Source organism: Lissotriton vulgaris, chromosome 5 (assembly GCF_964263255.1).
Source record: "Lissotriton vulgaris chromosome 5, aLisVul1.2, whole genome shotgun sequence".
NCBI lineage: Eukaryota > Metazoa > Chordata > Amphibia > Caudata > Salamandridae > Lissotriton > Lissotriton vulgaris.
In genome coordinates, this window is record NC_141693.1 from 1,728,063,832 (window position 1) to 1,728,090,661 (window position 26,830).

At 44.9% G+C, this 26,830-nt stretch overlaps 2 protein-coding genes across 5 annotated transcripts in view; one reads left to right on the forward strand and one right to left on the reverse strand.

Moving 5' to 3' along the window:
- MPP2 (MAGUK p55 scaffold protein 2) overlaps nucleotides 1-26,830 on the forward strand; it is a 627,381-nt gene that overhangs the window by 473,075 nt on the left and 127,476 nt on the right. The gene's annotated exons all lie outside the window — the stretch shown is intronic.
- Nucleotides 1-26,830, reverse strand: part of LOC147717051 (uncharacterized) — a 55,454-nt gene that overhangs the window by 23,397 nt on the left and 5,227 nt on the right. Inside the window, exons 2-4 of the mRNA XM_086919289.1 lie at nucleotides 23,234-23,671; nucleotides 21,041-21,256; nucleotides 20,389-20,604 (exon numbers count right to left, since the gene is read on the reverse strand). Coding sequence (XP_086775415.1) covers nucleotides 20,389-20,604; nucleotides 21,041-21,256; nucleotides 23,234-23,671 — 870 coding nt within the window. The remainder of the gene's footprint in view (nucleotides 1-20,388; nucleotides 20,605-21,040; nucleotides 21,257-23,233; nucleotides 23,672-26,830) is intronic.

A 26,830-nucleotide genomic window follows, 5' to 3' on the forward strand; every position in this document is an offset into this window, starting at 1 on the left:
CACTAAGGCTCTGGAGGGTTGGCTGCAGGGAAGTAAAGTTTCAGACTATACAGGATTGTACAATCTTATGATGAGAGAGCAGATCCTTAATAACTGTCAGAACCAGCTGTTGCATCAATACCTTGTTGACTCTGATTTGACCTCTCCCCAAGAATTGGGAAAGAAGGCAGACAAATGGGTCAGAACAAGGATTAAGCAGAAAAACCAGAACCAAGGTGACCAGAAGAAAACAGACCAGAAGGGTGGGAATCAGAAAGATAAAGAAAAGGACCAGAAGTCTTCAGGCCCCCAAACTAGCAATAAGGAGGGGGGTTCCCAAAATGGAAACAAGAAAAAGAGGAATGATGGCCCAAAGAAACCTTGGTGTAATACCTGCAAATCAGTTTCACACTGGGGCAGTGAATGCACTAAGAAAAATCCAGTCCCCACCACTGCAGCTCCTAAAGCACCTGCACCCCCTAGTACAGTTAGCAGTGGTGGTACACAGCCAAAGGGTTTAGTAGGGTTGACCCTGGGTACTGAGGTGGAATCTGGCCTAGTCAGAATCCCCACACAGGCAGTTCTCCTATATGATGTGGACTTACCTTTGACCACTGCAGTAAGCCCCAGTAACCTGGGCAAATATAGGCAGACTCCCTTAATCAATGAGAAACTGGCTCAGGCCTACAGGGACACTTGTGCCAGTGTCACAATGGTGACACCTGACTTTGTGGACCCTGGTCAGATTGTACTAGGTGAAAGTTACCTAGTGACCAATGCAAGCAACTCCACTACTTCACATAGTGTGGCTGTTGTGAACTTCTCCTGGGGAGGGGTAGATGGCCTAAAGAAAGTTGTTGTGAGTGCAGACCTCCCAGTAGACTGTCTGTTAGGCAATGATCTTGAAAGCTCAGTTTGGTCAGAAGTGGAGTACAGGACTCATGCAGAAATGCTAGGGATTTCAGCTCATGTCCTTGCAGTGACAAGGTCTCAGGCTAAGAAGTGCCTTCCTGAACCAGTGGTGGATCTTGAAACAATAGACCAACCACAACCCAAGAGAAGGAGCAAGAGGGTTAAGGCTGTGCCTTCCCACTTGCCCCAGGTTGAGGATCAAGTTTCACAGGAAACTGATTCTGCAGTCCAAGAGGAGACTGTCTCAGAGGAGCTTGAACCTGATCAGGTTGAGTTTCTGGGGACAGGGGGACCCTCAAGGGCAGACCTGGGGCAGGCCCAATTAGATTGCCCTTCACTTGAACCCCTCAGACAGCAAGCTGCTGCTGAGGCTGCAGGGAATGCTCAAGGTACCCATAGAGTGTATTGGGATGAAGGACTCCTTTATTCAGAGGCTAGTGACCCCAAGCCTGGCACAACCAGGAGGTTGGTTATACCTTTGAAGTTTAGGGGTTTCCTTCTTACCTTGGCCCATGATATTCCCCTTGCAGGACACCTAGGCCAGAATAAGACTTGGGACAGGCTTGTTCCACACTTTCACTGGCCTCACATGTCAGAAAATGTCAAGGAGTTTTGTCGCTCCTGTGTCACTTGCCAAGCCAGTGGTAAGTCAGGTGGCACAACAAAGGCCCCCCTGATACCACTACCTGTGGTGGGGGTACCCTTTGAAAGAGTTGGAATAGACATTGTGGGTCCCATGGATCCTCCAACAGCATCTGGGCACAGATTTATACTGGTGGTAGTGGATCATGCCACCAGGTACCCAGAGGCAATTCCCCTGAGGACCACCACAGCTCCTGTGGTGGCAAAAGCCCTCATTGCAGTTTTCTCAAGAGTGGGCTTTCCAAAGGAGGTTCTTTCAGACAGAGGTACCAACTTTATGTCTGGATACTTGAAAGCAATGTGGAAAGAGTGTGGAGTAAACTATAAGTTTACCACACCCTACCATCCACAGTGCAATGGGCTTGTTGAAAGGTTCAACAAGACCCTAAAGGGAATGATAAAAGGTTTACCAGAGATGCTTAGGCGGAAATGGGACATCCTTTTACCCTGCTTGCTCTTTGCTTACAGAGAGGTCCCACAGAAGGGGGTTGGCTACAGCCCTTTTGAACTTTTGTTTGGCCACCCTGTAAGGGGTCCATTGAGTTTGGTGAAGGAAGGATGGGAGTTACCTCTCAAAAAGCCTAAACTAGACATTGTGGACTATGTAGTTGGTCTCCGCTCCAGGATGGCTGAATACATGGAGAGAGCATCCAAAAACCTTGAGGCCAGTCAAGAATTACAGAAAGCTTGGCATGACCAAAGGGCTGTTCTGGTTGAGTTCCAGCCAGGGCAGAAGGTGTGGGTGTTGGACCCAGTGGGCCCAGCAGCTCTCCAGGACCAATGGACTGGACCCTACCCTATCATTGAGAGAAAGGGAGAAGTCACCTATGTAGTTGACTTTGGTACCCCTAGGAGCCCCACAGGGTGCTCCATGTAAACCGTTTGAAAGCATTTGTTGACAGGGAGGACATGAGTCTCCTCATGGCCACAGATGGGGAACAGGAGGAAGAGAGTGACCCTCTCCCAGACCTGCTTTCCCAGAACCCTGATGATGGTTCAGTTGATGGAGTAGCCTTGGCAGGCAGCCTCACTGAGCAGCAACAGGTGGACTGCAGACAGGTGTTGCAGGCCCACAGACATATGTTTTCACTCACACCCAGCCAGACTAATTGGTGCACCCATGAGGTGGACACTGGTGACAGTCTGCCTGTGAAGAATAAGATCTACAGGCAACCTGACCATGTCAGGGATTGTATAAAGGCTGAGGTGCAAAAGATGTTGGAGCTTGGAGTGATTGAGCCATCGGGACACCTTGTCACGGACTGTGTGCTACCTGCGTGTGGAGCGCGGCGGACCAGCTGCTTTGCGGACCTTTCCCTTCTCTTCTTCACCCACGACTCGCCGGACCCGCTTCGCGGGTCCCGCAGCGCGTCGTCCATTTGAAGGCTGCACCGAGGACCTAGGGAGGAGCGCGGGGTCAGGCAAGTGATCCAGCGGGGCTGCGAGCAAGGCAGGGGACTCCAGTGACCAGGAGCCCCTGCGCGCCCAACCAGCAACACCTGGGCTGCTCTCCCCGCTGGCCACGCCCCCCGCCAACGGAGCTAAAGGCTGCCTTAACCCCAGCGCCTGTGGGACACCTTGTCACGGACTGTGTGCTACCTGCGTGTGGAGCGCGGCGGACCAGCTGCTTTGCGGACCTTTCCCTTCTCTTCTTCACCCACGACTCGCCGGACCCGCTTCGCGGGTCCCGCAGCGCGTCGTCCATTTGAAGGCTGCACCGAGGACCTAGGGAGGAGCGCGGGGTCAGGCAAGTGATCCAGCGGGGCTGCGAGCAAGGCAGGGGACTCCAGTGACCAGGAGCCCCTGCGCGCCCAACCAGCAACACCTGGGCTGCTCTCCCCGCTGGCCACGCCCCCCGCCAACTGAGCTAAAGGCTGCCTTAACCCCAGCGCCTGTGGGACACCTTGTCACGGACTGTGTGCTACCTGCGTGTGGAGCGCGGCGGACCAGCTGCTTTGCGGACCTTTCCCTTCTCTTCTTCACCCACGACTCGCCTGACCCGCTTCGCGGGTCCCGCAGCGCGTCGTCCATTTGAAGGCTGCACCGAGGACCTAGGGAGGAGCGCGGGGTCAGGCAAGTGATCCAGCGGGGCTGCGAGCAAGGCAGGGGACTCCAGTGACCAGGAGCCCCTGCGCGCCCAACCAGCAACACCTGGGCTGCTCTCCCCGCTGGCCACGCCCCCCCGCCAACGGAGCTAAAGGCTGCCTTAACCCCAGCGCCTGTGGGACACCTTGTCACGGACTGTGTGCTACCTGCGTGTGGAGCGCGGCGGACCAGCTGCTTTGCGGACCTTTCCCTTCTCTTCTTCACCCACGACTCGCCGGACCCGCTTCGCGGGTCCCGCAGCGCGTCGTCCATTTGAAGGCTGCACCGAGGACCTAGGGAGGAGCGCGGGGTCAGGCAAGTGATCCAGCGGGGCTGCGAGCAAGGCAGGGGACTCCAGTGACCAGGAGCCCCTGCGCGCCCAACCAGCAACACCTGGGCTGCTCTCCCCGCTGGCCACGCCCCCCCGCCAACGGAGCTAAAGGCTGCCTTAACCCCAGCGCCTGTGGGACACCTTGTCACGGACTGTGTGCTACCTGCGTGTGGAGCGCGGCGGACCAGCTGCTTTGCGGACCTTTCCCTTCTCTTCTTCACCCACGACTCGCCGGACCCGCTTCGCGGGTCCCGCAGCGCGTCGTCCATTTGAAGGCTGCACCGAGGACCTAGGGAGGAGCGCGGGGTCAGGCAAGTGATCCAGCGGGGCTGCGAGCAAGGCAGGGGACTCCAGTGACCAGGAGCCCCTGCGCGCCCAACCAGCAACACCTGGGCTGCTCTCCCCGCTGGCCACGCCCCCCCCGCCTATCACCAAAGGAAATCACAGCTGTAGTATATTAGGAGTGCAGTATTTCCGCTTCGCGGGAGCGAGCGGGAGCGACCGGGAGAAGCCCGGGACAAGGGCGGGACCGTCTTAGGCCGTCAGTGGCCGAAGGAGGCCGGGCTGGGCCCTCTCTCTTGATTCCCCTCTGTGCTACAATCAAGGCAATGCCCTCACCTCCACCTCGGGAAACCCCCTCAAGGGATGGTGCCTCCAGCTCTGGGACTTTGGATAACTACTTCAAACCCAATAAAGGAGAGGCGGATATGGAAGGTTCACTTGAGAAACGCAGGGTGGAGCGCAGGCGCTCCATTGAATCTATGAAAACTAGGCCTTTGCTTGACATCAGCCCCTATCCCACCACTCAAGAGGTAGGCGTGCTACCCAGCAGTCTAAATAATTCGACACTAGAGGATTTCCCCGTCTTACTAAGGGAAATCCCCTCCACTCCAGGGATAGCGCTTGTACAAAACATAGAGCCAGCCCCCCTAGAGATTTCCCATACTCCTGTTAACCTGGTAACCCAAATCCCACCTATCCAATTGGCTAATAAGAGCAAGCCCAAATTAAATGTAGTGGTGGAGTTACATAGGCCCCCACCCAGTAAACGTGCTCGGAAAACAACGGGGGGGCGGGGGAAATCCAAAATATCACATCTGGATTTTGGCAAGAAACGGCCAAATATTGTTCTACCGGGGAAGCATACGGAGATAGTGCCACCTCCTAAGCTCTCAAACCCCAGTATCACTGCCACCACCAAAGAACAAGAGGTTATTACGCCGAATCCAAACAACCCACTCTCTGCTAAGGGGAGCATTGAATTTCTACTCCGCTCCCTTCTACAGCCCATCACCGACAGCTTAAAAAAAGTCGAGATTAGGCTCACCTTACTAGAAACTTCTCTTACCACCCTGAACACTCTAGTAAGTAAGCAGACAAAGCTAGTGGAAACCCACCCCTCGGCTGGGGAACCTTCCAAAGTAGAAGCCGCAACCAATGCCAATAAAGCCCCCCCCAGAAGCATGCCATCTGCTCCCCCTCTGCAACCCCTTATGGCCATTCAACTCCAGGCACGGCACAACAATCAAAGCACCAGACCTACTCATCCAGTGGATTTAACCCCACATAGTTCACAAATAGAGTCCTCTGGAATACATCAAGACCAGGTCAATGCCCCTTCACTCACGCCCGTTTGTCCAACTCCCAGACCACGGAGGCCAGACCTCCCACCTGAGGCTAATAGATTAATGGTGGTTTTAGCTGGTGCCCCCCACTTAAGATCAGGGGAAAATGAGGATTACCAATCCCTTAAGAAAAAGGTAATCAAATGGCTTAACTGGAACCGACCCTTGCCACCCCAATATAATAACGAAATCATCATGGTGAGAAGGGTTCCATGGCTAGGGAAGACCAGGAAAACCATAGTGGGGGACTGTATCATGGTAACCTTTAAGGATCCAGGTACGGTTCGACACATTTGTAGAGGAATGAACCGATCCCTTGATTCCACCATACAGACCCTCCCAGTATCTTTTTTCTTTCCCCCGATTCCTAGGCACCAGGTCCCAATATACGATGACTGGACAAGGGTGGAACATAGACGCAATCACAAAGGCTCTGTACAACGCCCGTACTTTCAACCACCGGATACACCTTTTTGTGATTTTAATCGCTTCAACTGTCTGGACGGTTTGGATGGGGTCGACTGACTTACTGCCTGTAAGACAGTGCCAGGGGTCTTGGGTTCCCGTGGGCCGCTGGACCACTCCATTTTGTCCTCCGGTTCAATTTCTGGCCCATTGAATGATCCATCTGCCTTAGACCACGGCAGAATCGAATTCTCCCACCTAGCCACTGATGGAGTAGTTGCTGCTGAGGGGATAACTTTGGTTCCCTTCCTTGTGGGCGAGGGGGAGCGGGGATCCCTGGTGCCACATGTAACCTTTGCTCCCCCCGCTACAGGCCCTGCAACACAAGTGGAGCCCGGACCTACCTCTTCCAACCCTTATGTTTTGACATCTCCCACTTCCGAACATCTGAGGATAATCTCCTGGAACATCGCGGGATTAGCAAACAAATTGGAAGAGCCGACCTGGGAAAAGTATATAGAAACTGGTGACATATGCATGTTCCAGGAAACCTGGGCTAGAGAGGACCATGGACATCAAGGCTACACATCATTCTTTATTCCAGCTAGGTGGGAAGGCAAAGGCCGCCCATCAGGGGGCCTTGCGACATGGGTTGCTGCTCACCTGGGCTGTGTGGCAACACGGCTCCCATGCAACTCTGATGACATCCTGGCGGTCTCATTAACATGGCCAAACAAAGCTAACCTCCTGCTGGTTAACATCTATTCCAGGCCGATGGGAAAGGCAAAAGAATCACCGACTTTTAATGAACTCTCGAACTTTTTATCTGAACTGTCGACCGATTCATACTATGTGGTGGGTGGGGACTTTAACTCTCACTTTGAGCCACTCCCCGGCCTCCAGGAAGGGTTCTTATCAGAAGAAGAAGCTAGGTGGGCAGTACCAGGGGTTGATGTCCCATCTCCGAAAGCTTGGACCCCACTAGCGTTGCAAATTACTGCCCTTACCTTAAGGTATGGACTCAGAGCGTGTAATGGGAGAGTTAACTCCGACACACCAGGTAAAAATACTTACAATCGCCGGGGAAGAGAGTCACACTTGGACTATGTTCTGGTCCAATTAGCGAGGTGGTCAACAATACAGGATTTTAGGGTAATAGACAGGCTGGATAGTGACCACAATGCCCTTGAGTTAGACCTTGTTCATCCAGCACCTCAGGGCCTAGTGACCCAGGAAGAAGGGAATCACCCCACGCTCCTCATAGATAACAGCAGGAGAAGAATTAGGTGGGAGCATTTGGTCACAAACAAGGACAAACTCCCACTGCTTTATGCAGAGATTACCCCCATCCTGGAAATTGTTGGGGACCTTGATAGTGTGGCAAATAAAATAGATATAAGGAGTAAACTGTCTGATGCCCATAAGGAACTTATAAAAGTTGCGGCACCCCACTTCACATGTAATGTACGAAAGCCAAGAGAGAGGTGCCAAGGCAAAACTCAATGGTACAATGTAGCCTGTAGACGGGCCAAAACAGAACTCCTCGGAGTAATAAAGGAGGGCAAAGGAGGGGAACGCCCTAAGCAATGTAGGCAAGCCTATAAGAAGCTTCTTGCCCAGGCCAAAATAGAATGGGAGGAAAACCAGTGGGAAGAACTCACAAAGGCCCTAGCAGTGCAAGATCAATGCCTGTTCTGGAGAATGGTGAACGGGGGATCAGGGAGCCTACATTCGGCAGTGGAGCCTAACATAGCTCCTGGAGTGTGGCAGGCCCACTTCCAGTTCTTATATAGCGCTGAGTCCGGAGAACTTCCTGTGCCAATTGAACCAGAGAGGCAGGGCTCTCAGGTGGATCAAATAACACTGAGCCAGGTCACTGCTGCCATTTCAGGCCTGGCTTCGGGGAAGGCCCCTGGGCTGGATGGGCTACCGGGAGACCTGTACAAGCAGGAGCCCACCGTCTGGGCGCCTTACCTCGCTGCTCTTTTTAATGGTATCCTCGGTGGGATGGAAATCCCCAGTACTTGGCTGGGGGCTGAGGTGGTCCCGATTTTTAAAAAGGGATCCCCCCTCCTCCCAGCCAACTACAGACCGATTAGCCTGATAGATGTAGCGCAGAAGTTGCTCGGCAGGGTTCTCCTGAATAGGCTTCAGGAATGGATCGAGGAGGCAGGCGCCCTCAGTCCATATCAGGCAGGCTTTAGGAAAGGGGTATCGACTGTGGACCAGGTCTTCAGATTGAATCTGGTCTACTGGAGGACAGTGAGGTTCGAGGGTGGCAGTTTGTACACGATTTTCGTGGACCTACGAGCCGCCTTCGACCTCGTGCCCAGGGGAAAACTCTGGATCATCTTGGCAGGGATGGGCGTACCACCAGATATTTTATTGACCTTGCAGAGGCTGCACCATAACAATTATGCCCAGGTGAGGTGTGGGAGGTCGGGGGAGCTGACTGATAGATTCCCCGTGGGCAGAGGGGTAAGACAGGGCTGTGTGCTGGCGCCGACCCTGTTTTGCCTCTTTGTCAACGGGGTAATCGCTCATCTGAACGCCACCGACTACACAGATGCCCCCAAATTAAATGGCAACAGTGTGCCCGCAATAATGTTTGCGGACGACACACTGTTGGTATCTAAAACACCCATGGGCATCCAAAGGATACTTGATGCCTTTGTGGCCTTCTGTCAAAAAAAAAAAAAAAAAAAAACTCATACCAAAGATGGGAAGAGAGAAATGAGGTTTTGTGTGGACTACAGAGGTCTCAATGCTGTCACTAGGACAGATGCTCATCCCATTCCAAGAGCAGATGAGCTCATTGATAAATTGGCTTCTGCCAAGTTTCTGAGCACATTTGATTTGACAGCTGGCTACTGGCAAATCAGACTAGCTGAAGAGTCAAAAGCCAAAACAGCATTCTCTACCCCTAGTGGACATTATCAATTTGTGGTAATGCCCTTTGGTTTGAAGAATGCACCTGCCACCTTCCAAAGGTTGGTGAATCAAGTCCTTGCTGGGTTGGATGACTTTTGTGCAGCATATCTAGATGATATTGCTGTCTTTAGCTCCACCTGGGAGGATCACCTGATCCTCCTGAAGAAGGTTCTGGAGGCCCTGCAAAAGGCAGGCCTGACTATCAAGGCTACTAAGTGCCAGATAGGGCAGAGCAAGGTTGTGTACTTGGGCCACCTAGTAGGTGGGGGTCAAGTTCAACCACTGGAGAGCAAGATCCAGACCATACAGGACTGGGCTCCTCCAACTACCCAGACACAAGTCAGAGCCTTCTTGGGCCTGACTGGGTATTACAGAAAATTTGTAAAGAACTATGGGTCCATTGTGACACCATTGAATGACTTGACATCCAAGAAGATGCCCAAAAAGGTTCAGTGGACAGTTAGCTGTCAAAAGGCATTTGATGACCTGAAGAAGGCCATGTGCTCTGCACCTATCCTGAAGAGTCCTGACTACTCCAAACAGTTCATTGTACAGACAGATGCTTCTGAGTTGGGGGTGGGAGCTGTGCTTTCACAACTTAATCAAGATGGTCAAGACCAGCCCATTGCTTTTATTAGCAGAAGGCTGACCCCCAGGGAGAAACGTTGGTCAGCTATTGAGAGGGAGGCCTTTGCTGTGGTTTGGGCCCTGAAGAAGTTGAGGCCATACTTGTTTGGTACTCACTTCCTAATTCAGACAGACCATAAGCCCCTCTTGTGGCTAAATCAGATGAAGGGTGAAAATCCCAAACTGCTCAGGTGGTCCATTTCCCTACAGGGGATGGACTTTACAGTGGAGCACCGCCCAGGGACTGACCATGGTAATGCAGATGGTCTCTCCAGGTACTTCCACTTAGAACATGAAGACTTATCTGGTCAAGGTTAAGTTTAATGTCCCTGCGTTTGGGGGGGGGGGGTTGTGTAGGAGAGTAGGGTCTGCTATCCTATGGTCACCCCAATTTTTGCTTTTTGCTTCACTGGTTTTCGACTTACTGAGGCTGTGGGCCTGCTAATCAGACCCCCAGCCTGCTGTTCTCTCTCTAAATTTATAATACATGTGCTATAGGTACATACCACAATTGGAAATGGACTCCTTGTCAGCCCCTGTACTATGCACTATAGGTGCTCAGGGCATAGGTGCCACCAAGGCCTACCAGGGGCTGAAGCATAGCTTTTGCCACCCCTGGCTGGTTCTTAAATTGACACAACTGGCGGCTGATCACTCAGCTGGGGCAAGTGGGTGTAATCACCCCTTGCTTAGATATAGTATACCTATATCTAAACCTATATCTGGACACATATATAGCCTGTAAGCCACTCCTATGGAAGGCCTCATCAATCCTGGAGGCAGAGTGCGTGGTTTTATGTGAGATGGAGCTCTGGCATGAGCTGAGCCTGTCTGCAGCTGTCGGGAACAACTCCCTAAGCTGATCCGGGATAATGCCATACCATATACTCTTAAGCGCCTTATAATCCTCGCGGTTATATAGCAACTTTGGTTTGGCTTTATCAAAACATGTCGTGTAAGGTGTCATACGAATTGGAATACTACCCCCTCGCCAGTTCTGGCGACGGGGGTAGCATTCCACCCTTCTAGAGGGATAAGACATGTTACTTTACTGAAACGCAGTTGATTTAAAATGAGCCTCAGATCCACAAAATGGATGCCCCTGCCACAGACACGGGTCTGGCCTCCTGCTGCTGACCGAAACTCAGCATATGGTGGCCTGGACAAAAAGTTTCCTGTCGCAGGGCGGTGTCAAACCACCCCAGACAGGAGATAGTGGATTGTAGTAGGGCGGTTTCAAAGAAACCAGACACTGCCTGGGGAGCACAAGCTGCCCCTTGCATAATCCGGCCAAACCGGTTCTGGGGCCTCCCAGCCCCTGTCCCAGCGCGGCCTGGATCAAAGGAAAGGGGTGTAACCACCCCCTTCCTGGGTCCCACCCATAGGAGGGGACCTAGCAGGATGTCCAGCCCACCAGATTCGAATAAGAGTGGGAGCAGTGCCAATGCAACTCAGATCATCCTGAAGAAACATAAGAAACGAATTCTGGACCCTTCGACTTTCTACTCAATGCAGAAGACTGAAGAATCTCCCTTGTGGTCAAGGAGTGACCACCCTGTGCAAACAGGCACCATCCAGCCCTCGACCCTTGCTTTGTTGCAGTTCCCGCTGGAACTCGAGCGACAGAGATCGACGAGATCAAGCTTGCCTGCCTTCTCCCTGCCCGATCCACAGTCCCTGCAGAGCTGAGACCAGTGGAGGCGACCGGAAGCATGAGGCACGCCATCTTGAAAAGGCCCCCGACGCTGACCGTGCAGCCCACGAGTGATCCTCGAAGCTGTGCACCGGGGTTTGAGAAGCCCCCACCCCGAGCTACACTTGCACCAAAGCTACCCCCTCCACACTCGACGAGTGCTGCGTGGGGCCCTTCTGCTTGTGGCGGCTCGACGCGTTGGCCCGGTCACTTGCCAGCTGGCTTGTGGCCCCTGTGCCAACGAAACCCGAAATACGACTTGCTTTTCTGGTTGCTCCAGATCTACACCAGCTCCTGTGAAAAGGAGCCCCCACTCTGACCCTCCTGGTTCGAGTGATAAGCAATCTCCTGGTTCCGCGTGGATTGCTTTTGCCAAGTGCTGTTTGCTGCAATCTTGAAGCCGACGGTGCTGACGGCGAGAGCCTACGTGGGACAGATCGTGACCTGCCCCTGGACGTCGCAGATGCCCCAGAGCCCACGTGACAGCGGAGAGAAGCCTATCGACAACCACCTGATTGCGCCGGACATTGCCTGGTTCCGTCCTGGTTCCACCCTGGTCTCTGCTGAGTGACCCAGACTCTGTCCCCTCTGCTTTCAGGTACTTTTCTACTTCGATCCACCCTTGGATCGCACCGGACACTTCTGCTTCACATCACCTGCAGCTGCAACAGCTTCAAGCACCAAGAGCCTGCGTGTCAAAACCCGACGCCACTTCGACCCTGTGCACCCACGGCCTGTGGGTGAGGTAACATTGCAACGCCGGTGTACATACACTGGTACACACCTCTAGGGTCTGTGTCTAAAGTTTTGTTCCTCTAGGTTCAGCGGAAGTATCTTTTAATTCACTTTAAGTAACTTTTACGCACCATTGACATTGCATTGGTGCGAGCCGCACTTTCCGTGCTGCACCCGTCTCCTGTGGGCTACTCCCGACTTCAGCATTGCTAGTCCTGACTGCTCCCAGCGAATCTCTAGGCCCTAGGCCTAACCACTGTTCGATTGGTATCTCTTATACCACTTTTTTAGTATATGGTTTAAGTGGCCACCGGCCCTTATCCAAAATTGTGCAACTTGTATGTTATACTGTGCTTTTGATTTAACGCTTGTGCCCCTTTCCTCATAAAGAGTACTGGGGAGTAATTTAGAAATAAATACATATATTTTTATAATATATACTTGTGTGGTGTCCTTTCATTTGATTACAGGATTGTATGTGGTAAAACAGCTCGCTTAACACGACCTCTTAAGTTAAGCCTTTAAGGCTGCTTAGTCCATGCTACCACTAGGATAGCTTGTCTAACAAGGTTGACTTACAACCAGACATCTTTGGGGTTTGTTTGGACTGATACCAAGTGGTTCCAGAATTGGAAACACTACATATCAGGCCAACTTCTCACAGGGAGCAAGCAGGGTGCTGTGGCATGGAGCCGGACAGGCAGAGGGCGCCGGAAGCACGGGATGAGAGCGGGGCAAAGAGTAGAGACAGGGAGTAAGCAGGGTGCTGTGGTATACAGCCGGACAGGGAGTGAGAAGGCACAAAGAGGCAAAAGAGAGTTGGTCGCGATTTTTAGTTATGTTTTATATTATGGTATGTGAAAGTTCTAATAAATGTGTTAAAACTTTCACATACAATAATATAAAACATAACTAAAAAGTGAAAGCGAGACCTAAAAAATAAATAACATTTAAAAAAACGTAGCGAAGGACGAGCTTGTGGGCGGAGCAGGGGCTTTATCAGAGTCAGGCAAAATGGATTGAAAAGCACCAGAAGATAGAGCCGGGAAGGCGTTGACTAAAGTAAAAGTAAAATTACATTGACTGACATTAGCATGGCAGCCGCTTCAAGCAAGGGCTAAACCGTGGTCTGAGGCAGAAAGGCACACTCCGAATGTTCAGTCGTCACAGTGTTAAAAATAAAATAACGCTGTTTAATCATTCTCCTGCCCTCTTAAATGCGTTTTTATGACTTTGGCGCGCCCCGTTTGAGTCAAGAATGCCTCTCATCTTCTGCGTTCTGGTACCAATGCCTTTGTCGCTGCGGTGGAAAATTGGAACGTCCTCGATTATTCAGGTGGACGTGCACCTGTTGAGGGACCAAGAAAGCATTGTAATACTTAATCAATTTGTTGGTCAACTGCACGTGAGGATGAAATGGTACCTTTCTAAATTGAAGCTTGTTTAATGGAACAAAATATAAACTGGTTAATTAGTGAAAAAGTACCATATTTGCCCTTTCACATTAATGTACACACAGCAGTTCATAGGAGTCAACCTCATGCATGCGCCTTTCAAAGATGGTAGCTAATAGTTACGGAAAAGTCGAATGCACTATTTGTCCACAAAGAGGCGAAAGAGCTCATTTTCAAGCACTGCACTTGTGGTTGTGGCGCGCCCCTGCTCGCTACCGCAAGGTGGATGCCGCCACAAGCACAAGTGTGTGCTTGAAAATGTCTAGAGCGACAGCTAAATTTCCTCCTGAGCAGCACATGCGCTCTGCATAATAGGCGAGACCTAAAAAGGGTGAATGTAGAATAGTGAGTGGCAGCTTAAGGAGGATGGTGAGCGATCAAAGGATGGTAAATGGAGGAGGTTGAATTGTGAATGGTGGAAGATGGATCAAGGATAAATGAAGAATAAAGGCCAAATGGAGGGTGTCAGGGTAAATGGTGGTTAGAGTAAAGTAAAGGTTGAAGAAAGCAAGAAGGTTTAGGGTGAAGTAAGAACTGGTGGGGCATTGAAAGGTGGATGGAGAATGGTAAATGGATGGTGTGCAAATGTGTGAAGTGAACGTGAAATGGTAAATTAAGGGGTCACTAGGAGGTGCCAGGTGAACAGAGTGGCAACAGATAGGAAAAAAGGTGGACTGGGTAAATGCCAAAATCTACGATTAGGAATGGTAGATGGAAGAGGGTGGTCAGTGAATGTGGTGTGCAAATTGACGGTGAAAGGTGAGTTGTGAATGGAGAAGAGTAAATGGAGGTTAAACTGACGAATATAAAGTTATTGAAGGGTAAAAAGTATATGAAGGGTGTGTACTATTCATAGAGGGTGCATGGAAAGTCATTAGGGGAGAATGAATGCATCCTCACTTCAAAGCATATTTCGTATACTCTTATACCAGTTACAAAAGTATATTGATGGAAGTAACTGCTTGCTTCAGACCTGAATATGGAGTAGCAGGAGCCCGTCTAATCCTCTGGCATGACGCCCTCTAGCTTCCCGATGACGTCTTAGGATACTTATGGCCATGCTGGACCTGTCTGCAGCTTTCAATACTATACCACCCTCTCTTGCTGAAGAGACAGTCTTCAGTGCGGATCATATCACACTTAGATGGTTTGACCTTATGCACAAACTCTTACTCAGAGAACAGAACCAAGCCCATTCTGCTCCCAAAAGATGCATACTACATCTAGGATGCCTCATGACTCTCTGTTATCATCATCCCATCACCGCTTTCCTCAGCATCTTCAGGGAGTCGCAGCTGCTCGTTCAGTTGTACCCGCTGACATGTAAGTCAGTGTATAAAAAGAGTGCCATTATTGCAACCATTTCCCCACCCTCCAGAAACCCTTCTGTGAAGTGGATGCTTGGATGTGCTACAGCCTTCTCCGGAGAAACTGATGATTCCACCCACCCCAAAGCTCTTGAGCCAGACACTTCTGAGGGGAGAAACCATCACAGTTTCTACTATTGATGGGAATGTATGCCCTTAGGCCGTGGGCCGGAGCTGTGTTCAGGAGATGCTGTATTCAGCTTACCAACTAAGGCCTTTTCTATCGTCAGTACCGTGAGCTGAAGCAGCAGGGCAGCAGTAAAGTCCTGGCTGGACTACGGCGACGGTTTTATGCTGGATCTGCTGAAATCTACACTGGTTACCAATCAGGGACGGAATAACAATCACAGTAGTTTATTGTGTTAACAATGTAGTGTGTAATTGTCTGGAGAGGACAAGAAACGCTTTCCCTGTTATGGAATCCCTGCCTTACAGGAGAAAGCATGCATTCTTCGCCTTCAGTGAAAAAGTCCTGTATATATTCAAGGCATCCTCTCTCACACAGTCCTCATTATTCTTTTAGTAAAGATCGACGTGTTTCGGCGAGCTGCCTTCCACTTGGTCTATATATGTGTGTGTGTGTGTATATATATATAACAGGAATAGTCTCTTCTGGTGAAGTAACTGAGAGGGACACAGTGGGGAAATTTAGGAAAGGTTTCCTTATTAAAACAGAGGCATGGCGCGTTTCGGCGAAATGCCTTTTTCAAATGCCCTCTATCAATAAAATGTCCCGCCAACCACCTTCTTTTATTTTCAAATGGCTCCCGCGTTAATTACCGCCATCCAGCTGAACCATCTTGATTGATTGACCTTCAAGGCACCCCGCATCGGCGAACCACATTTCCCAGCAAGCATCAGGCTGATTGGGTAAGTATTCCATCACGGTTTATTCTCATAGTGAGTACTGGAAGTTATGTCACCGAGTATTCACAAAAGGTTTCCCGGTTGTCAGGCTCATTTTGCTGCAGTAAGAATAGAGGGGCATATTATCTAGATGTGCGTTATATAACGCACATCGCACAATTCCATATCGCCGGCTATCGCCGGATTTATTCACCGTGTTAGCGCGTAATTATCAATGCGCAACACGTAGGCGAAATTAAATCCGGCGATAGTCGGGGATATGGAAAATTAGCGCATGAAAACAAACGTTATTTTCACGCGCTAATGTGTGCCTTGATAATATGGGGGGGTGGATTCAGCGTTATCATCCACACCCCCATGTTATCAATGCCTTAACACCTGGTCAGAGCAGGCGTTGGGAGAACTGCGATAAACGAGTTTATCGCAGGTCTTCTTCTCCCAACGCCTGCCTTGGTAATAGGGTGTTCCCACCTCCAACCACATTTTACATGTGGTTGAACGTGGGAACGCCCACTTTGCATGTCATTAGCGATGTTTCTCGCTGACATGCAAATTGGGCTTGAGGCAGGCGTTAGCATGACCTTGTTAATAGGGCGCTGGAAGTATCGCCACTTTCTCAGCACAATTCGCCGAAAAAGCGGCGATACTTCAGCTTGCTAATATGCCCCAGAGTCCTTTCCTCCGTCCCCAACGCTCAGCCACATTAACCAATGTCCGTCCTGAGCTGAGACACAATGCCATGATCGAACCTACTCATGAAGTCATAGGCTGCAACTGCAGCGGCGCTGTAATTACTTTGGATGTGGCGGTCTGGAAACAATCCAATCACTTGGAGAACAAGCATTTACAATGCAATGGTTTTGCCTTTGTTAAAGTTAGAGCTATTGGCATTGCTTTTAACATTCTGCACTCTGAAGCTCCACTCTGAAGCTCCACTCTGAAGCTCCACTCTGCTATAGAACATAGAATGAGTGCATTTGTTGTATTTTTGTTAAACTAGATTTGCATAGTAACATTTATGTTGTTTGTAAATAATAATGCAAAGACAAAATAATGTTTATCTTTTTTATTTATGTAAATATATTTATTATTGTAAGCAAATTAAACTGTACTGAAAATACGTTTACATTTTGTATGAAACATAATTTACTTATGTTTTTGTAGTTCAATTTACAGTAAAGTTTTGTGTACTTTTTTTCAACTTATGGAAACATATCTTGTACAAGCCACTTTTAGATGGATGCAGGCAGCTGCTTTGAAACTTCTTTAAAGAACATATACAATGATGTGAAGGTCTTAGAATGCAATTGCATGTATTGTTGGAAAACATCAATAAGGCACTTGAGGATGTCACACCGAACCATGCATAAGTACAATATTGCACAGTGACTTTACTAGTTTGAAAAAACCATAAGTTCTGAAGAATCCATAGATTGATGTTAAATGTTGCATGGATGACTGATGGATGTGTGAAAACGTGTGTGTATGTGTAAAGGATGGATGGATGTATGGAAGGATGAAAGTGTGGATGGATGCAGGTTGGATTGTTGAAAGTGTGAATGGATGAAATGTTGGACGGAAGGACGGATAAAAGAAAATGTAGGTGGATGGATGTATAAAATGTTGCATGGATGAATGATGTATGGATGTGTGAAAAGGTGGTGTGATGAATGATGGGTGGATGGATGAAAGTGTGGGTGAATTGATGGATGTGTGAAAAGGTGGTGTGATGAATGATGGGTGGATGGATGAAAGTGTGTGTGAATTGATGTATAGATAAAATGATGGATGTATGAAGGATGTATGAAGGATGGGTGGAAGAATGAAAGGATGGATAGTTAAAGTTGCATGGATGTATGATGCATGTGTGAAAAGCTATGTGGATAAATAATGTGTGGCTGGAAGGATGTGATGTGTGTATAGATTGTGGAATGAATTTTTATGATTAATGTAGAAAATGTTGCATGGATGAATGATTGATTGATAGTTGAGAAAGTTGTTGGAAAAATGATGAGTGAATGGATAGAAGGGTGGATGTGTAAATGATGTATGGATGGGAAGCTGAAAGTGGATGGATGTATTGTTAGTAGAATGAAATGGTAAATGAATGTGATGGATGGATGTGTTGAAATTTATGTGGCTGTATGATGGGTGTATAGATTGAAGGGTGGATGAGTAAAGGATGGATGTATGGAAATGTGGAAGTGTGGCTGGATGAAGGATGGATGAATAAAAGTGTGTATGAAAGGATGCATGGCACTGTTAGATGGATGCAGGCAGTTGCTTTGAAAGTTCTTCAAACAACATATACAATGAAGTCAAGGTATTAGAAAGTGTTTTCACGTTTTGTTGTAAAACATCAATAAGGCATTTTAGGATGCCACTGAACTATGCATAGGAACTATATTGCATAGTGACTTTACTAGTTTGAACAATTCCATAACTTTCGAATAATTAGAAGATTGATGTATGAAATGTTGCATGGATGAATGATGGATGTGTGAAAAGGTGTGTGGATGTGTAAAGGATGGATGTATGGATGGAAGGATGAAAGTGTGGTTGGATGCAGGATGTAGTGTTGAATGTGTGAATGGATGAAAGGATGCGTGGAATGATGAAAGGGTGGACGGAAGAAGGCTGGATGTAATAAAAGGTGGATGTATAAAATGTTGAATGAATTATGTATGGAGGTGTGAAAAGGTGGTGTGATGAATGATGGGTGGATGGATGAAAGTGTGTGTATTGATGTATAGATGTATAGATGAAAGATTGAATGGATGAAGCATGATGGATGGATGGAAAAATGAAAGGATGGATAGTTAAAATGTTGCATGGATGTATGATGTATGAGTGAAAATGTAGGTGGATAAGTATTGTGTGGCTTGATGGATGCGTTGATGTGTGTATAGATTGGGGAATTAATTTTTAAGATAGATGTCAAAAATGTTGCATGGACGAATGATTGATGGATCGGTGAAAATGCTGTTGGACAAATGATGAGTGGATGGATAGAAGTGTGTATGTGTAAAGATGGATGTATGTATGGGAAACTGAAAGTGTGGATGGATGTATTGTTAGTATAATAAATGGTAGATGGATGTATTAATAAAAATGTTGCATGAATGATGGATGTGTGCAAATGTAGGTGGGTGTATGAATTGAAGGGTGGATGTGAAAAGGATGGATGTATGGATAGAAAGATGCAAGTGTGGATGGATGAATAAAAGTGTGGATGAAAGGATGCATGAAAGGATAAAAGGGTGGACGGATGAAGTATGGATGTAAGAAAAGATGGCTGGATGTATGTGTGAAAAGGTGCTGTGGTGAATGATGGGTGGATGCGATGAATGATGTGTGGATGGAGAAAGGGTGGGCGTATGGATGTATAGATGATAGCGTGGATGGATGAATGATGTATGGATAGGAGGATGAAAGGCTAAATGAAAAGTTGCATGGATGGATGTGTGAAAAGGTAAGTGGATGAATGATGGATGATGAAAGGGTGTGTGGATGGATGTATATTTGGGAGACTGAAATGTTAGATGGATGTTTGGATGGAGAAAATGTTGCATGTATGAATGATGTATGAAAAGGTGGTGGGATGAATAATGGGTGGATGGATGAAAATGTGGGCGTATGAGCATTATCATGGGAGTAGCATTTTTAATGAACGTTGGATATGTTTTTATGTTACCATTTTTTCACAATGTATAAGCCAGATGAATTTGCTACATAACATCGAAAGAGTGCACATGTGGTGTAGCTTCTGTAAAAAAAAATTTACACATTAACATTTTTGCATGTAGCTCAATTTGCTATAGAATAATTACATTTGTTGTAGTCTTTTTCAAGTAAAATTGTCCATTAACATATCTTATGTACTCTGTAATAATAATGCAAATACAAGATAAAAAGCTTTAAAAAGTTTTATTTAAGTAAATATATATTTAGTATTATTGTTTGCAAGCAAATTAAACTTTAATTAAAATACTGTATTTTTAGCCTTTTTACTGAAACATAATTTGAATATCTCCCATTTTTAATTAAAGAGAGTCTGTCAAAGAGATAGTCTATCAAAGAGAGAGAGAGTCTGTCAAAGAGAGAGAGTCTGTCAAAGAGAGAGAGAGTCTGTCAAAGAGAGAGAGAGTCTGTCAAAGAGAGAGTCTGTCAAAGAGAGAGTCTGTCAAATAGAGAGTCTGTCAAAGAGAGAGAGAGTCTGTCAAAGAGAGAGAGAGTCTGTCAAAGAGAGAGAGAGTCTGTCAAAGGGAGAGTCTGTTAAAGAGGGAGAGTCTGTCAAAGAGAGAGAGTCTGTCAAAGAGGGAGAGTCTGTCAAAGAGGGAGAGTCTGTCAAAGAGGGAGAGTCTGTCAAAGGGGGAGAGTCTGTCAAAGGGGGAGAGTCTGTCAAAGAGGGAGAGTCTGTCAAAGAGGGAGAGTCTGTCAAAGAGAGAGAGAGTCTGTCAAAGAGAGAGTCTGTCAAAGAGAGACAGTCTGTCAAAGAGAGACAGTCTGTCAAAGAGAATACAAGATAAAAACCTTTAAAAAATTTTATTTAAGTAAATATATATTTAGTGTTATTGTTTGCAAGCAAATGAAACTTTAATTAAAATACTGTATTTTTAGCCTTTTTACTGAAACATAATTTGAATATCTCCCATTTTGTACATTTATTTACAGTCAAGTATTGTGTTTTTCACAACTCATGTATTTTCCGTATGTATCCATTTTGTAATATTACATTGACATTTTTTGGCAAGTTTGGCATTAGTGCTTCTTGAATGTCGTCAATGTCCGGTGGTATTTGGAAGTAGTCCAGTAGAATATTGTTATCTATTTCGACTGATTGTAAATTTTCTGCATTATCAATATGTACATTTAGTGTACTGTGTTCCTGATTCGCATTTTCGAGGCTATATATAGTCATATTTATTTCTTCTTCTGGCGGTTCTATTTTCTGTGAAGGAAAAAGAATTTAGTTAATTTCATATTGATGAAGTTATTTTATTTCTTTTCTTGTGTTGACCTACGGACAAATTTCTTGATATATGCAGTCTTAAATAATGTTAATAAGTAGTGAAGATAGTTTAAGAAAGGATAGATTGTGAGTACGTATAGTGAAAAGGTATAATAGAGGATTATAGACTGTTTTGTAATGTTATAGATACTTTAGTAAAAATACGTTTTAATAAAGTGGAGAGTATAAGTTAGTTTTATAGTAGTGATTAGTATAATACATAGTGTAGCTTAATGCATTTAGATAGAGAGTATTAGAAGCGATAGTTTGAGTGAATTTTAATTAGTGAATATAGAGTTTGATGGTGTTTTAAGAAGTAGATAGTATAGATTGAGTAGTAGAGCAAGTTATTAATATTTTCATAATTTGTACTTACTTGAAATTGTGTATTCCTTGTTGTGTTTAACATTTTATTGTTGTTAAATTCATGCACTGTCAAGTGCGTCATCTTAATGTAGGATCCAATTTCAATGGGAAAGTCTGTGGCATCTCTCCAAAGAGTTATTTTTACTGAGTCCGTTGTGTCTTTCACAGTTATTGATTTAAGTTTTGTATCTTGTCCGGCAATAACAATTGTTTTTATTTCTTCTTCCTGTAAGACAAAATTGGTAATAGAAATTAAAGAGAGTCTGTCAAAGAGATAGTCTATCAAAGAGAGAGAGAGTCTGTCAAAGAGATAGAGAGTCTGTCAAAGAGATAGAGAGTCTGTCAAAGAGATAGAGAGTCTGTCAAAGAGAGAGTCTGTCAAATAGAGAGAGTCTGTCAAATAGAGAGAGTCTGTCAAAGAGAGAGAGAGAGTCTGTCAAAGAGGGAGAGTCTGTCAAAGAGGGAGAGTCTGTCAAAGAGAGAGAGAGTCTGTCAAAGAGAGAGAGAGTCTGTCAAAGAGAGACAGTCTGTCAAAGAGAGACAGTCTGACAGACTCTCTCTCTCTTTGACAGACTCTCTCTTTGACAGACTCTCTCTCTCTTTGACAGACTCTCTCTCTCTTTGACAGACTGTCTCTCTCTTTGACAGACTGTCTCTCTTTGACAGACTCTCTCTCTTTGACAGACTCTCTCTTTGACAGACTCTCTCTCTCTTTGACAGACTCTCTCTCTCTTTGACAGACTCTCTCTTTTTGACAGACTCTCTCTCTTTGACAGACTCTCTCTCTTTGACAGACTCTCGCTCTTTGACAGACTCTCGCTCTTTGAGACAGACTCTCGCTCTTTGACAGACTCTCGCTCTTTGACAGACTCTCTCTCTTTGACAGACTCTCTCTCTCTTTGACAAAGAGAGAGAGAGTCTGTCAAAGAAAGAGAGAGTTTGTCAGAGAGACAGTCTGTGAAAGAGAGACAGTCTGTCAAAGAGAGACAGTCTGTTGAAGAAAGTCTGTCAAAGAGAGAGTCTGTCAAAGAGAGAGTCAAAGAGAGATAGTCAATGAGAGAAGAGAGAGTTTGTCAGAGAGACAGTCTGTGAAAGAGAGACAGTCTGTCAAAGAGAGACAGTCTGTTGAAGAAAGTCTGTCAAAGAGAGTCTGTCAAAGAGAGAGTCAAAGAGAGATAGTCAATGAGAGAGAGTCAGTCAAAGATAGAGAGAGTCTGTCAAAGAGAGAGAGTCTGTCAAAGACAGAGAGAGTCTGTCAAAGACAGAGAGAGTCTGTCAAAGACAGAGAGAGTCTGTCAAAGACAGAGAGAGTCTGTCAAAGACAGAGAGAGTCTGTCAAAGAGAGAGAGAGTCTGTCAAAGAGAGAGAGAGTCTGTCAAAGAGAGAGAGTCTGTCAAAGAGAGAGCGAGTCTGTCAAAGAGAGAGAGAGACTGTCAAAGAGAGAGAGTCTGTCAAAGAGAGAGAGAGTCTGTCAAAGAGAGAGAGTCTGTCAAAGAGAGAGTCTGTCAAAGAGAGAGAGTCTGTCAAAGAGAGAGAGAGTCTGTCAAAGAGAGAGAGAGTCTGTCAAAGAGAGAGAGTCTGTCAAAGAGAGAGAGTGAGTTAAAGAGAGATAGTCAAAGAGAGTCTGTCAAAGAAAGAGAGAGTCTGTCAAAGAAAGAGAGAGTCTGTCAAAGAAAGAGATAGTGTCAAAGAGAGAGATAGTCTGTCAAAGAGAGAAAGTCTGTCAAAGAGAGAGTCTGTCAAAGAGAGGGAGTCAAAGAGAGTTAAAGAGAGTCAAAAAGAGAGAGTCTGCTCAAAGAGAGAGAGAGTCTGTCAAAGAGAGAGAGACTCTGTCAAAGAGAGAGAGAGGGAGTCAAAGAGAGAGTCAAAGAGAGAGTCAAAGAGAGAGTCAAAGAGAGAGTCAAAGAGAGAGTCAAAGAGAGAGAGAGAGTCTGTCAAAGAGAGAGAGAGTCTGTTAAAGAGAGAGAGAGTCTGTTAAAGAGAGAGAGAGGGAGTGAAAGAGAGAGTCTGTCAAAGAGAGAGAGTCTGTCAAAGAGAGTCTGTCAAAGAGAGAGAGAGAGTCTGTCAAAGAGAGAGAGAGTCTGTCAAAGAGCGAGAGTTTGTCAAAGAGTGAGAGTTTGTCAAAGGTGTAAGTATTGTGTGCAAGACTTTTTGGTACATAGTGTGTGTGTAAAAGGGTGAGTTTTTTTTTTTATAAGCTTACCTCAGCAATAGTCCCAGAAATGCTCATTAATGAGCGTAGTGAAGCTGCTTTTACTGTTTTTATCGGTGATATTGGTGGAGCAGGGGGTTGTAGGATATATTGTGCCTCCTGTATTATTTCTTGAGGTATAGATAAGGGCATCATGCGTGATAGTTTCGTTTGTTTCGTGATGATAATCACATTGTTTTTGGCTAAGAAATTGCGAATCATAATAGCATTCCCTTCTTTAGTTTGCTGGTAAAATGGCTCATTGTAGCACGTTGCTTTAATGCAACTACTTTCATCAGCTAGAGCTAGATGATACATGACTTTGTGCTCTTGTTTAGCATTTGTATAGTTTGTTTTTGTCGAACATTTTATTACGTTGGCTCGGATTGTTTTTTGGTAAGGTTTGTTGTCTTCATGTTTCATTTTTTTGAGGTCTTCTATGGAAATCATCTGAAATGAGAGAAAATGTTAGTACACATTCTGAGCATACATTTTTCCCCTTTTGCTATTACCTGTAATAAAATAGCATGTTAATGAAGTGGTTGCATTTTAAACTGCCACCCATAATGCTTTGTGATCACTATAATATGATTCTAATGTACCGTAGTGCATGATGTTGTCATTAGTATAGATGTGATCTAGTGTAGAATTGTAGTCTGTTGTGTATTGTTGTATTTTTTGCTGGCATTGAAATTGCTGCAGCATATATTCTAATAGCAAAGTTCTGTTTGGTGACATTTGTGTTAAATCTATATTGAAGTCTCCCATGATGACATATTTTGAATTTGGATACAAGTAAATTATGCTACTTAAAGCTTGTAATAATGTCTGCAAAAGTACATGTGGTGGTTTGTACAGTATAATAAATAAGTATTCAGAATCATTAAGATGCAGAGTGAAAATTAAAAAGTCAATTTCGTGTTGTGTTTGATATATTGGCGATAAAAGCATGTTTTTTTTGTAGTAAATGGCAATACCATGCTTAGTGTGCTGGTTGTGAAATTTATCAAATAATACTAGGTGATATTGTTCTATTAAGAACGTATTCTTATCTGCTTTTCTAGTTGTGTTGATTTCAGTAAGGCATATAATATCACTGTTCATGATATTTTTGTCTGATTTCATAGCAGTGTAATTTCTTTGCAAGGACCGTATGTTATGGACAATTATATTACACTGTTGTCTATAGCTATGTAATTGTGGTACTGATATTTGTAATAGCATGTGTGTTCTTAAACGTGTCATTTCTTCATGCACTTTTGGATGTACAGCTATTTTGTCTTGCTGAAAGTTTCTAATGTATATGTTGTCTAAAGATTTAGCTCTGCTTAAAGCTACATAATGTAGATGATGTACTTTACTGTTGTTAAAGTGAATGTAAATGGGCTCAATTGTTTCTCCTTGTGTTCTATGTATAGTTCTTGCAGATGATTGTCTCAATGGGAATTGTTTGCGTATAATAGTTATAAATTTCTGTGTATATTGGAAATGCCGTGTAATAGCATGAATGGGTGTCCAATGAGGCAAAATATTACTGTGATATATGTGTTTGTTTTCTTGTCTTGTTAATTTGCCTACTGTTTCTTTATCAAAATTAATCCAAATTACATTTGGGCTGTTATTGATAGTTTCCACAAATTCTACTATACCTGTTGCACCATTTGTTAAACCATCATTGACATTTATATTGTTAGTTAAATCATATCTTAATTGCAATGCAATATGTAATATTGATGGCAGGCTCATTGTTTTAGTAGAATCTGTGGGCAACTGTTTTAGTATTTTTTTTTTTACTGCTTCACTTAAGTCTGCTGCAACTGTATCTATTGCTGTAGCTGTGTAAACTGGGTAATGGGTTATATGTTCTAATAAAACTGCATTATTTACGCTATTGACTTCATTGTTAGTTCCCATAATGTAAGGGATCGTTTTGCTAATGTTTTCAGGTGGCTCTATTTCTCGTGTTTTTATCTGTATAATATCCTCATTTGTTTGTTTCCCTTCTCTTAATCTGTTTAGTAGTTGAGCAAATGGCAAGTCATTTTGTTGTCTCATTATTTTAGTCAACTCAAATAACTTGAAATGTGTCTGCCATAAATTAGTACTTACTGGCCTATATGAATGTTTTGGGTTGTCAAATATGTATGGGTCAAAAACTGGCTTCAATTGGTAAAAGTCTCCAATTGCTAAAATAGATATACCGCCAAAAGGGAGATCAGACATTTTTATCTCTTGCAATCTATTATGTATAAAGTTGAATACATTAGCCCCTACCATTGATATTTCATCAATTATTAGCAATTTAAGATGCATTAGCTGACCTTGTAGTGTGCTTCTATTCTCATGAGTTAGCTGTCTATGAGTTAGTGTTTGTGAAATAGGTATTTTAAAAGTACTATGTAGTGTTTGTCCTTGAATGTTATGTGCTGCTTTGCCAGTTGGAGCTGTAAGCAATACATATATGTTATCTGGGTTTTCTCCTGCTTTTGTATTGTAATAACGTACTAATGTTTGGTAAAGTGCTGTTATAAGGAAACTTTTGCCTACTCCTGCACCACCTGTACAAAATGTGTAGCATGGTGTTTCTTTAGTTTTAACCCAATGCAAATGATGATATATAAAGTTAAGTTGTTCTTCTGTTAGATTTTGCATTATACTATCATATTGTTCTTTTGGCATTATGTTATTGCTTATTGATTCTTCTCTACTTGTACTTCTAATCCCTAAATCAAATGATAGGTCATACAATGGGTTTTCATTATTTTGCACTTCATGGCATATGGTGTTATCTTCTTCTGTATCTATTGGTGGTAGCAATGTATCTAATATACTAGTTTCATTGCTATTAGTTGTTAGTTGTTTATTATGTTTATTATATTTATTATGGTTTGAATCAACTGCATTTTTAAGTTCTAGATAGCGTTCATAATAAGTTCCCTTGTTATTAATTATATTATGTTCATTTCGCCATGGGTAAAAAAGCATGAGCAATTCTCTATAGTAATTTTCTGAGTCATTTTTGATGTTAAATCTGCAATAGCGAATTACTCTTGCTTTTTTTCTTTTTATGCAGTTTGTTTCGTCTACTAAATTTATCTCAAGTTCTTCGTCATCTGAGCTATGAAAGTTATTTTCAATAAGGAAATTGTCATGGCCTGTTTCTTCTTTTCCTTTACATTTTTTCTTTTCATTATACATAGATGCATAGTCAGCTAATGTACATGTTTCTAATTTTACAGGGCGTTTACTATACCTGACTATAATATTATCATATTGTATTTTACAAGACTCATCTGGTAAAGAATTGATAGTTTCGATGTCTTTTAATAAGTATGTACGCTTTTCATTAGGACTTGTATTGATAAATACAAAAGATCTTGAACTTTTCCGTAAAGGAATTTGTAGTATTAGATATGCTGCTTCTTGTGCACTTATTTCTGTACAGTTTAAGAATTTGTTCCCTATATGCTTAAGTTGTTCCTTAATACTTGGATTGGCATGTACTTCTTTAGCAGCTTGGGCAATTAGTTTGCTCATTCCTCGCTGTGATTTACTAATGTATGAAACAATATACACAGCACATGCATATGCATCTAAGATGTATTGTAT